Source organism: Eptesicus fuscus, chromosome 22 (genome assembly GCF_027574615.1).
Source record: "Eptesicus fuscus isolate TK198812 chromosome 22, DD_ASM_mEF_20220401, whole genome shotgun sequence".
In the NCBI taxonomy this organism is placed as follows: Eukaryota; Metazoa; Chordata; class Mammalia; order Chiroptera; family Vespertilionidae; genus Eptesicus; species Eptesicus fuscus.
This window is the reverse complement of record NC_072494.1, coordinates 13696186-13708867: the sequence shown is the minus strand read 5'-3', so window position 1 is coordinate 13708867 and position 12682 is coordinate 13696186. Positions and strand designations below refer to the sequence as shown.

Sequence of the window (12682 nt, the reverse complement as noted above, 5' to 3'; positions counted from 1 at the left end):
GACATTTCAGAGACGATTAAAAACAGGCCCCAGAGTTGTAAAGAAAGAAGCAGCAGGAGTTGGCAAGAAATTATAGGTATTAAGAGAGGGCCAACGACTAGTCTAATGTTTTTATAAAATGGACAATCACCAAGTTGGTGACAATGGGTCAGTTTGCTAAAGGGAGAGAATTCGAGAAAGGAAGAGGAAGAAGAGCTGTTTTGCCACATGTAATTCAAGATGTCAACCAGAGGCTCGGTGTAATAGATGGAAAGATATACCATTCTTAGTTTGACTCGAAAGGGAAAGTTCAGATGTCACAAAGATAGGTTACCGTGACACATGTACGTTGTGTGTCAAATGAGTGATCTCAGAAAATTCTCCTGCCCTCAATGCTTGGGGCCATTTCGGAGCTTCTAGACTACATTTCCCAAGACGCCCCGCGCCAGGTCCCTCTTGGCGCCTCCGGAAAGGTGTCCTGTGAGACTCTGCGCGTAGAACTCCGCCCCCGCCGCTGGGGGCGGGGCGACGTCGGACTCCCGGAGCGTCCGATGACGCACTTCCTCCCGGGCGTCGGGGCCGAATCGCCGTGTGGCGAGTTCGAGTCCCGCCTCCTGACTCTCACCACTAGTCCCTGAGTCCGGGGCGGGGCGCATTCGCCGAGTAACCTCTCCACTGCAAGGGGCGGTGGCACGCGTTGGGCTTCACCATGGAGGACTACCTGCAGGGTTGTCGAGCTGCTCTGCAGGTAACGGACCCCTGTCTGTGATCGTAGGGAATGGAACATGGGGTCTAGGGAGGACGAAGATGTGGGATCTGAGGAGCGTCTGTGTGGAAGGAACGGGGAGTTGTGGGGTGGGGGCCTGGGATCTGATCAGGCTTGGGGCCTGAGCAGTGGTCCATGAGAATCTAGTCTTGAGAGTGGAAATGCTGCTCAGGCTCCCGGTTTTTGACCCCCTGCTTCTAGGGTCCACCCGAGAGCGGGAAGGAGGAATCATGGGTCTGGTCCTGTATCTGAGCTGCTGAACGCTGTCGCCTGGGTCAGTTACGTCCAAAGGTCCAGGGCTGTGCCGCCGCCAGGGGTGCCCCGCGAGATGCTCCTTGTCACCGTAGAACCCTTCAGTTCTACGGTAACAAGGCCTCCTTGGCCCACTGGCCTCCAGGTGAGCCCCGGGGGTCCGAGGAAACCTGTGCTCATGGCTTTATTGCCTTTGAATGGCGGGTTCTTGCTGGCACTCCTGACTCGTCCTAGAGGAGAGGTGGTCGTGGTGTTTTTCTGTTTTTAAGATAAACATACACAATATATCTCCGTTGACCAGCAACCTGCATCCCTTTGCCTCCAGTTTTCTTCCTTGGCCTGAAGGCACACAGATTACATTTAAAAAAAAAAAAAAAAACACCGCCTGGAAGATAAGCACAAAGTGTGTTTGGAATCAAAACTATAAGCATGACTTGAATGCTTTGTGGCTTATTTTGGGTACTCTCTGAGCCAGCTGGAATCTCCCGGCCAGGCAGCATTAGGCTGCTATCCCCAGTTAGCAGCAAAAGCTGGCCAGAGAGAGGCTCCAGGAGGTCACTTGGCCCCCCTACTTGAAGCTACACTGCCCCAGTAGAAACCTAGACGGATGGTTGACGGTTGCTTTCCTTTCTTAAGTATCTTTAGATCTGAAAATACCCCTGAGTGATAGATTCTCGTCTTTAACAAAACCTAAAAGTCGCCTGATTCGGCCTGCAGACTCAGCTCCTGGTATAAATGAATGTCCTTACCTGAAGAATAGGAGTGAAGTTTAATTTTAACACCAAATACTTGTGAAATACAATTTTTGGGAAGGTTGTTCTAATGCAAATTTGAATTAATTCATTTTGGTTACTTCCAATTGCCACCACTGACCTAGAGTCTTTGTGGCACCGTTCTGAGTGCTAAGCAGTTGTATCCCCACCGCCCCTCACTGCTCCCCCTGCAATAACCCAAATGACTGGTCTCTTTCCCACCATTTGGTAAAGAGCCCTTGGAACTGAAACCTCACCAAGTAGCATTTCATTGCATGCATCTATTACTACAGCATCTACTCTCCAGATCATCCCTTCCCTTTTCAGATTAACAGTATATCCTCTACAGTGGTATGAAGCTGAAAATAACTGAATTTTTCTAATATTACTGGTATCCTGACCTTGCTCTGCCTACAATCATCCCTCAAGGAGCAAGACCTAGATCTTAATTTTTCCTTGAACTTGGGAAGGTGAGGTTGTAGCTTAGAGCTCTCATCATCACACAGCCTTGCCTGCGCCAGGAGAAATGAGAAAATTAGACTCTAGAAAAGTTAGTGGATGATGAACTGGGGCCGGACATACAGGTGGACACCAGTAGCTTAGATTGCTTTTAATTACAGAATTTGTAAATGTACATTGTGAACATTTTAAAATACAATATGGATATGAAATGAAAAAGATCCTTTTTCTTCTCCCCATTTAATTCCCCAGAGGCCGGAATTCTTGTGTAAAGAAAGTATGAGTTAACGCTGGCCGGTGTGGCTCAGTTGGTTGGAGGGTCGCCCGTACACCAAAAGGTGGCAGGTTCAATTCCTGGTCAGGGCACATACCCAGGTTGCGGGTTCGATCCCAGGTCAGGGAGCATTCAGGAGGCAACCCATCGATGTTTCTCTCTCCCTCCCTCCCTCTCTCCAAAAATCCATAAAAATCTTTAAAAATAAAAAGAAAGTGTGATTTAGAGACACTTAAGTTTGAGTGTTTCAGTTAAACTATAGTTTAGCTTTTAGGGAATTGTGAATGCTTACTTTTATGTAATATAGAAATGGCTGATAACGCAGACAACTCTCTTGTTGATACCATAATTTTAGCATTTGATACCAGAGGGATTTTCTACAGCCTCTGCCACAATGACAGTAGTGTGTTCCATTTAAAAGAAATCCCCACTCCTGCCAAGTGGGGAAAAATTTTTGCTTCAGGGTGGGGCTGCATTCGAGGTTAGGTGTTCAGCCAGCAGCCTGCGGGTAATCTGTGTTGTCTGTACTTCTCAGGCATGAGGCAGGAACCAGGAGTGGCTGGCTTATCCTTAGGAATTTATAGTCCTGGCACCAGGACCAGTCCCATTTTCTCTGCTGGGAGGGCTTCTCTATCTCTGGCTCCTTGTCTCCTCTTTCTCTCTCCCCCCCCCCCCCCACCTCCCCATCCCTCATTAACTATTTTGTAGAGTGGGCATCAGACCATATTCAGCTTCAGAAGGGGAGTGGTTTGCTTTGCCAGCCCTGGAACCCATCTCTTCTCCCCCCACTGAGGCCACAGTGGATGTCAGGATATAATATTTCAGTAGTGGGGTAGGGGTGTGTTTTTTTTTAAGAAAAAAAGTTTATATTTACTTGTGGCTCTCAGATTGTATTTCTTCCATTGGCAGCTTAGGTTTCCTCATGCTCTAAGTATAGCTATGTTTGCTCTGAACTCTCCCCCCAGGGTCAGAAAACTGAGGCTGTCTGGCTTGTGCTGACAGCTGTTGGGGGATGGGGTGAGGATAAAGAGTTGCACATGTTTTTTTCTAAATGAGGAGGAGAATGTTGCTTTATAAGTTGGGCTGCCAGCAGCCATACACCTGCTCTGCCCAGGACAGTCTTAGTTTATTCTGACGTAATCATTCATTGCAACCCCCTTTCCTCTTAAAAAGTGTCCCGGTTTGAACAACAAAGTATATGGTCACCTGGCTTGTAAGCTATGTCAAGGATTTGGGATGTATCCATGAAAAGGTGGTGAGCTCCTAAAAGTAGAAGTCAAGTTCCATATGAGAGCCTCATGTTGGCAGGGGGAGGTTTAGAGGAAGAGGATTGCTCTGGCCTGGGTATCGGGAAAGGCCTCACAGAGAGAGGGGGCTTTGAAGAGGGCCTGACTGGACAGGGAGGGGCAGAGACGGAGATGGAAGAGAGCTCATCTTTACTACTACAGAGTGGGCACTTAATGTGTTGTCTCATTTAATGCTCATTACCACTTCATAGAATTGATCACAGCATTATCTTAATTTTTATTTTATTTTTAAAAAATATTTTTATTGATTTTTTTTTTTTTTTACAGAGAGGAAGGGAGAGGGATAGAGAGTTAGAAACATCGATGAGAGAGAAACATCGATCAGCTGCCTCCTGCACACCCCCCACTGGGGATGTGCCCACAACCAATGTACATGCCCTTGACTGGAATCAAACCCGGGACCCTTCAGTCTGAAGGCCGAACCAGTCAGGGCTATTACCTTAATTTTTAAAATGAAAACAGCGAGGTTTAGGGAGGCCAGGGTCCCACAGCAAGTAAGAAGCAGAGCTGAGATTCAGCCCGTCTGGGGTCTTTTCAAACGGCAGCTTGCTCTTCCGGACAGAGCAGAGCAAGTGGTGCGAAGGGCAGAGCTGGGGACGTGCACAGTGTGGTTTTCGGAGGCGAATAGACCATCAGGCTGGGGGGATGGTGAGTGCTGACAGGGGAAAGGAGCGCCACCACCTCCCTTCGCCCTCCTGTTCCGAGATTAGCTACAAGTTCCAGAGTATTCCTTTTGTATCAGTTCCTTTGGGTTGCTGTCTGAACTTGGCTGCGTGCAAGGGGTTGGTTATTCGTCTTCCTCTGGAAATCATTTTTCCTCACCTCAGCCATGAAGTTGTATGTAGTCCCTGCTTTCTGCTTTGCTGCTTAGCCTTCTCTCGATGCTGAAGATCTGACTGACCCTGATTCCTCTGCCTTTGAAATGAAGCAGCACGAATGTGAGTTTTAGAACGGGCCTCTCCGTGCCCAGCAATAGGTCTCCCCTTTGCTCTGCCTTTTTTTTTTTTTTTTGAGAGAGAGAGAGATGTTGATGTGAGAGAGAAACATCCATCGGTTGCCTCCCATCCGTGCCCTGAACTGGGACCCGCACCCACAATCTTTTGGCGTTCGAGATGACCCTCCAACCAACTGAGCCACCCGGCTGGGGCCCCTTGCTCTGCCTTTTCTCTGTTCCTCTTACTTTTTGCTCCAGAGTCAGGACCATATGGCTGCTGGTGTTTATATAGTTCCCTCTAGAGAACACTGTGCCCCCTGGCTGGTTCAGTGAGCAAGTTATCTGGGCAGCCACTTATCTCAAGTGCTTTGTTGTCACTTTGGTCCACCGCCATCTGGGCAGTTCTTGGTGTCCAGGGAACAGAGGGGCCTTCTCTGGTATCAGGAGGAGGAATCACAAGTCGGAAAAGTTCCTCTAGCGCTGGGGCCTTGGGCACAGAATTCTCATATTGTGTTGGGAAAGAGTGTAATATTGAAAAGACTCTGCCATGCTGTTTAGTATGAATGGGTCTTGGCTGCCACGCTGTTGAATTAGGCTTAAATAAATGGGCGCAGGGGAGACTCTCAGGGCAAACTTTCCCCGGACACCCTTTGCCCAAAATCTTGACAGATGACCTCTGCCTTTTGTACTTCTCTCTAGGAGTGGGAATAGGAGGTGGGAAAGAGGGTAGTTTAAAAACAGGAACTTAGTTATGAGATCAAGCAATTGATACCACCAGAAGTCTTCTAAAATTGTCTCTTTCTGGGAGAATGGTGTGGAGGGGTGTGTGTGGAGGGGGGGAGGGGTTATAGCCAGTACAGGGAAGATGATTCTAGATTCATTTTTCCCCTAAAATTAATTACCTGATAACTGCTCCTTGTTATGTTTTGCTCCTCTGAACTCCTGTCCCACTTTTCTAAACTCTTCCATCTAGCAAATCTTCCCTGATAGAAGCCAGAATGTGTGGATTTTTACCTTTCTATAACCCAGTAGTTCTTATATGGGGGGTAATTTAAAATATATATATATTTTTTATTGATGTCAGAGAGGAAGAGAGAGGGAGAGAGAGAGACAGAAACATCAATGATGAGAGAGAATCATTGATTGGCTGCCTCCTGCACACCCCACACTGGGGATCGAGCCCACAACCCGGGCATGTTCCCCGACCAGGAATTGAACCATGACCTCCTGGTTCATAGGTTGATGCTCAACCACTGAGCCATGCCAGCCGGGTGCCCAGGAGTGATTTTTGCTCCCAGGGAATATTTGGCAAGTCTGGAGACATTTTTGATTGTCATGACTGGGGGTGCTATAGGCATCTAGTGGGTAGAATCCAGAGATGCTGCCAGACATCCTACAAGGCATAGGATAGCCCCCACAACAAAGAATTACCAGTGTAAAATGCCAGTAGTGCTGAAATTAAGAAACTCTGCTATAACTAGTGCTTCTCATTTGTTCTCTTATCCCTTCGTCCCTCAGAAGCAGGTTGAGAGAGAAGTTCAAAAGCAAATTAGTAAGACAGAATTCTTTTTTTTTTCCCCCCAATTTTTTTTATTAAGGTATTATATGTGTACATATTTTACCATTGCCACCCCCCAAAGACAGAATTCTTGTGCCCTAAGCTGAACCATAGACTTTATGGTCTCATTCCATCTGGCTGAATGCTCACACCTATAATGAAATCATCACTCTTAAAATACCTACCTCTTCAGGTTGTTTTGAGGATTAAATGATTAGTTTGTGCACAGAAATGATTAGTTTGTGCATGGCACACTCTAAATGTCTCAGAACTAATCCAAACCCTAGTCTCTGCTGTTGTGGGCACTGTAGATTTTAATGTATTTTCTTTTAATATATTTCTTTATTGATTTCAGAGAGAAAGGGAGAGGGAGAGAGAGAAACATCAATGATGAGAATCATTGATCGGCTGCTTCCAGCACGTCCCCTACTGGGGATCGAGCCCGCAACACAGGCATGTGCCCTTGGCTAGAATCGAACCTGGGACCCTTCAGTCCACAGGCCAACGCTCTAGCCACTGAGCCAAACCAGCTAGGGCTTAATGTATTTTCTTTAAAACTCTGATAGCTGGGGACATACAAGGGAACAAGGTTAATAATAACCCTCCCTACCCAGTTCTTACCAGCAGCTGGACTTTTCAAAGTGTAAAATAAAAGTTCCAGCAGCAACAACTGCTTGCTTTAAGCTAAACCTACTGGCAAAGTGGCCTGTTTCTCTGGTTGAAGTGTTGGTTATATCTGGTTATCATGGAGGTTCCTTGGGGAAGTTTTTATGGACAACTAGATAATGGACTAGATCTTATTTTTTTGAAGTATTAAGGATTCTTTTCCCTCTTTTAAAAATGGGGGGAATAATAAACCATGGCTTGAATACTCGTATATCAGCTTACCTTTGGCTTCTCAAGTGCCCAAAGCAACAGCAGAAGTCAGAATTATTTACTGCTGGCTTTTTGTAAATTAACAGTCAGGGAGACAATGTAGCAGAGAGAAAAGAGCACTTTCCCACTAACTGGGTCTGTGTGGAATGCTCAAAGCTTTGCCAATACACAGATGCCCGCCCTAACCGGTTTGGCTCAGTGGATAGAGCATCGACCTGCAGACTCAAGGGTCCCAGGTTCGATTCCGATCAAGGGCATGTACCTTGGTTGTGGGCACATCCCCAGTAGGGGGTGTGCAGGAGGCAGCTGATCGATGTTTTCTCTCATCGATGTTTCTAACTCTCTCTCCCTCTCCCTTCCTCTCTGTAAAAAAAATCAGTAAAAATACATTTTTAAAAACACACACAGATGTCCTCTCAGCCAATGTCCTCATCCATGAAATGAGGACCCGTAATATCAACCTGCTCACCTCCGCGGTGGGAATCAGTGAGAGGATGCGTGTGAAGCCCTACGTGAGTGTAAGGCAAATGGAAACACGTAGATGCTTCTGCTAGTTTCCCTTTCTCCTTCCAGGAGTCCCAGCCACTGCATGTCGTGCTGGGAAATGAAGCCTGTGACATGGACTCCATGGTGTCCGCTCTCGCCTTGGCTTTTTACCTGGCAAAGGTGAGTACTTAGGAACAGAATCTCTTAGAATGAAAAGATTTGGATTCAAGATTCAGCTCTGCTGCTTAACACCATCTAGTCTTGGGTAAGTTAAATCCCTTAACTTTTCCGAGTCTCGTGTCGCCATCTGTAAAGCCTGAAATAATTTACAGTGTTGCTGTGATGATCAAATGAGTAAATGTATTTTGAAGAATGTGTAAACAGGGAGCATTTGAGATCTTGCTTCCTGGCAGTTGGCTCAAATAAACTCATAAAATTTCAAAAATAAGAATGTGTAAACCATAAAACAATATTCAGACAGTTTATTATTAACTTGTGGGTATCCATGATCTAATGTGTATGCCTCATGTCCACGTCAGCTCTTGAAGACTGATAATCCCTTTTCTGCAACATCTAGAACTAGCTCTTTTTCATGAGTTTTCTTGTGTGTGTGTTTTAAATATATTTTTATTGATGGTTTCAGAGGGGAAGGAAGAAGGAGAGAGAGAGACAGAAACAGAGACATGATGAGAGAGAATCATTGATCGGCTGCCTCCCACAAGCCCCCCACTGGGGATCGAGCCCACAACCCAGGCATGTGCCCTTGACCAGAATCGAACCTTGGACCCCCAGTTTGCAGGCTGACGCTCTATCCACTGAGCCAAACCGGCTAGGGCATGAGTTTTCTTGTTGACCTTCATGTTATTGCTAAGAATGAGAAAGGGCAAGGGTTGTCCTTTTATTTTTATTGACTTGGTAATTGTGGCTTTGAGAAGGGCAGTAACTCACCCAAAATCATGTCTTCCTTGGTCCCAATTGTCTTGTTATTTTTCCTGTCTGTTCCAAAACATTGCCATACCTTCTTTTCACTCTCCTCTCCAGACAACTGAGACTGAGGATGTCTTTGTTCCAGTTTTAAATATAAAACGTTCTGAGCTACCTCTACGAGGTGACAACGTCTTCCTCCTTCAGGAGATTCACATTCCAGAGTCCCTCTTAATTTTCCGGGATGAGATTGACCTCCACACGCTGCACCAGGCTGGCCAGCTCACCCTAATCCTTGTTGACCACCATGTCTTACCCAGGTATGTGGGAGGACATTAAGCTGATACTGAATCACGTGCCATGTTGGGCTCTGATGAGTAAGATATAAAGAGAGGAAGAATTTTTGCTCTTGGGAATCTCACATGCTAATGGTAATTGATGGGTCATATTCGATATAGAAAATATTATCGCTTCTCCAGTTTTGCAAGTAGAAACTTGGAGAGTTCAAACTAAAAGATAACTCAGAAATCATTTAAAGCTGCCTTTGGTATTATTATATTTTAAGATTTCGTGGCAGATTTATTATAATAGAAACTTTTGAATAATGGTTCCAACTCTTTTTAATTTTTAAAAAGTTAGCAAAATTATTTCCTACATAAGACAGTATCTTATTAGTGTCTTTAATAAAGGGACACACCTATAATAATTCCATCCCTAATTTAAGACTGGAAAAAACTGCCAACAAAGCCACATAAGTAAGTCTGTCTGGCTCCTGCTAGTATTAAAATGTATGTTATTTCCTTGAGCACACTGGTTATAGCAGGACATTGACAGAGGGCAGCCTAAGGGCATCGATCCAGCTGTCCATTCACTCATTAATAAACTTCCGTTTAGAGGATGCAGGTGAGACAGAGTCCCTGTTTCAAGAAGCTTTCAGTCAGGAAGAGGGAACTAGGCAAACAGGTCGTTGTGATGGGCTTGGAGGTAGGGGATAACCATCACTCTGGGAGAGAGTAGGTGCAGGAAGGACGCAGTGGTTAAATGCACTAGAGGGGAGTAGAGGGTGTCAGGAAAGGTTTCCTAACAGAGGTAACCCTTGATCTCAGTCTTGAAAGAAGACTAGCTGTTTACTTGGGGAATGGGGAGGTAAGGTAGTGAGGAAAAGCGTCCAGGCAGAGAGAGTGATTAATATAAGCAAAGGCAGGCAGGCATGAAATAGCATGGTGAGTTGGGGGAACTGGAATTTGTTTTGCATGGCTGGAGCCTAAAATATGAGTGAGAAATAAGACATGGAAAAAGGTAAGACTAGAGAGGTAGACAGGCCAGATCATGGAGACCCTGTGAAAGAGATTAGACTTTATTTTAGGACAGTGGGGAACTGTTGTTAATTATATTTATTCCAGGTCCTAACAGAATCAAATTTGCATTTTTCCGATGATCATTCAGGCAGCATTGTGGAAGACAGCTTAGGAAGGCCTAAGATTGGAAGCAGGTGTTTGGTTAGGAAACTATTGGAATAATCCAGATGAGAGATATTGAGGGTCTAGAATGAGGCAATAGCAGAGGGGTGAAAAGGAGGGAATAAATAGAAATTGAGATAGAAGCCACAGGATCTGGTGACGTGCATGGAATTTGGGTATTAAGTGAATTGAGGGGACAGGAGCGATTTAGATGTTGGGTATCAAGGGTGTCAATTGGAAAGGCAACCTTAAAGGACATCAAATATGTGAATAAGGTATTCGTAGCAGACACTTTGCCAAAATCACGTATACACTATTTAAAGATGACTTCAGTTATAACATTAAAGAAAAGAATTGAAAGGAGTGAGGCAGAGGTAGAAGTGACCAGAGGTCTAAGTGTTTACCTAAGGCGTCTGCATTTTCCTTCATGAGTGAGGTGGAGATTGGTTGGAAGCAGCTGGAGTACTCCTACCTACCTTTGTTTCTCGTTTTTCCCACACCGCCTTTCCCCACACAGAAGTGACGCAGCCCTGGAGGAGGCAGTGGCAGAGGTGCTAGACCATCGGCCCATCGATCAGAAGCACTGCCCTCCCTGCCATGTTTCAGTTGAGCTGGTGGGGTCCTGCGCTACCCTGGTGACCGAGAGAATCCTGCAGGGGGCACCAGAGATCTTGGACCGGCAAACTGCAGCCCTTCTGCATGGTGAGGGTGGCTTGGTTGGGGCCTGACTCAGTAGTTCCTCCATTCCTATCCCAGAGAAGGGACAGTTGAAAAGTCTAGATTCTTCCAGCTTGACCATACCCTCTCAGAGCCATTCAGCCCATGCTGAAGGCTGGGATTCTTTCAGGGGGGCAATTAGGTATTAAAAATCTGTGGGATACTTTGTTGGGAATGCAGAATGGAAGCAGGGGACAACAGACCTAGAAGCTGCCTCAGCAGCCCCCGATAATGAAAGGAGGTGGCCACGGAAGCAGGAAACGGTTCCAGTACCGTTTCTGCCCAGGAAGTAGTTATGTGACCTTGAGAAAATCTCTTACCCTTTCTTGTTCTCTTTTTCTCTATTTGTAAAAAAGAGAAAGAGAAAAAAAAAAGAGAGAGAAAGAGAGAGAGAATTGGATTAGACTGTCTGTACTGGTCCCTGGCTGGTGTGACTAGGTGGTAGAGCGTTGGCCCATGGACCAGAGTCTCAGGTTTGATTCCCAGTCAAGGGCATGTACGTGGATTGCAGGTTCATTCCCTGGCCTTTTTAGGGCATGTGCTGGAGGCAACCAATCAATGTGTCTCTCTCATGTCAATGCTTTGCTCTCTCTCTCTCTCTTCTGCCTCCATCCCTTTCACTCTCTCTGAAAATCAATGGAGAAAATATTCTCAGGTGAGGATTAACAACAACAAAAAGATTCTTTACTAGAATTTGGCCTACAGAAGAGAGGTCATCTTTCTCTTACTAGGTCTCACAATCTCCAAGGATTGAGATGCTTGGGCTTTCTTTCTACTGTTTCCCCATTTCCCTGCCTGCATTTTAGTTTGGATTTGGGAGGTCTTACTCAGGACATCACCCTGAGTTTGCATACAATCTCCTCTGTATTGTGACCATTTGGTTGGAGGGTTAGGTGTGTTTCCATGGTCATAAATGGAGGGCCACAAGATTTGAGTTCTGTCATCTTCCTTTTCCACAGCAACAATCATCCTGGACTGTGTCAACATGGACCTTAAAATTGGAAAAGCAACCCCAAAGGACAACAAATATGTGGAGAAGCTGGAGGCCCTCTTCACAGATCTGCCCAAGAGAAATGACATCTTTGATTCTCTGCAAAAGGCAAAGTTTGATGTGTCGGGTATGAAGTGTTAAACTGACTTCTCTCCCTCCTATGTGAGAAAACACCATCAAAACAATTTCAGAGCATGGGTAATGGTTTAAGCTTTGGAGATGAATGAGGTAGTGTGTGAGTCTGATCGGGAACTAATTAGTCATTTACTGGATTATTCTGTCTGGGCTATTGGGGAAGATAGGAAGAATATACTAAAGTCTCAGAGGTTTTCACTCTAATCAGAGAATATAGACTTATAAATAAAATATGCTGAGGGAATAATAAGTTATCAGAGTGAGATCTAGATAATTGGTTAGGGAAGCAGAAAAAACAGGGTGAATATACCAAGAACAAAGAAAGAGAACAAAAAAACTTACATAATTTTCCACCCAGCTACCTCCCGATAAAAAAGTAAATAAATAGCCCTGGCCAGTTTGGCTCAGTGGACAGCGCATCAGCCTGTGGAAGGGTCCCGGGTTCAATTCCGGTCAAGGGCACATGTCCAGGTTGTGGGCTCGGTCCCCAGTAGGGGGCATGCAGGAGGCAGCCAATCAATGATTCTCTCTCATCATCCTATATAATAAAAGCCTAATATGCAAATTGGCAGAATGACCCATCGCTATGATGCGCACTGACCACCAGGGGGCAGATGCTCAATGCAGGAGCTGCCTGCAGGCCCCAAAGGCGGGTGCCAGTGGGCCCCCCACCCCCCCCATCGCCCCGCCAGTCGCCCCACAGATGGGCCCTGATCGCAGGCCAGGCCTAAGGACCCTACCTGTTCACAAATTTCGTGCACCAGGCCTCTAGTTGAAAATAAAGTACTACATGTACCCTTCTCTCCAAGTAC

The 12682-nt window shown here is 45.8% G+C and overlaps 1 protein-coding gene across 1 annotated transcript in view; it reads left to right on the top strand.

Moving 5' to 3' along the window:
* The first annotated feature begins 642 nt into the window (after positions 1-642).
* Positions 643-12682, top strand: part of PRUNE1 (prune exopolyphosphatase 1) — a 16426-nt gene continuing 4386 nt past the window's right edge. The window contains exons 1-5 of the mRNA XM_008155849.3: positions 643-727; positions 7731-7823; positions 8685-8887; positions 10545-10729; positions 11704-11862. Of these exons, the coding sequence (XP_008154071.2) occupies positions 689-727; positions 7731-7823; positions 8685-8887; positions 10545-10729; positions 11704-11862 (679 nt within the window). The 5' untranslated portion in view covers positions 643-688. The remainder of the gene's footprint in view (positions 728-7730; positions 7824-8684; positions 8888-10544; positions 10730-11703; positions 11863-12682) is intronic.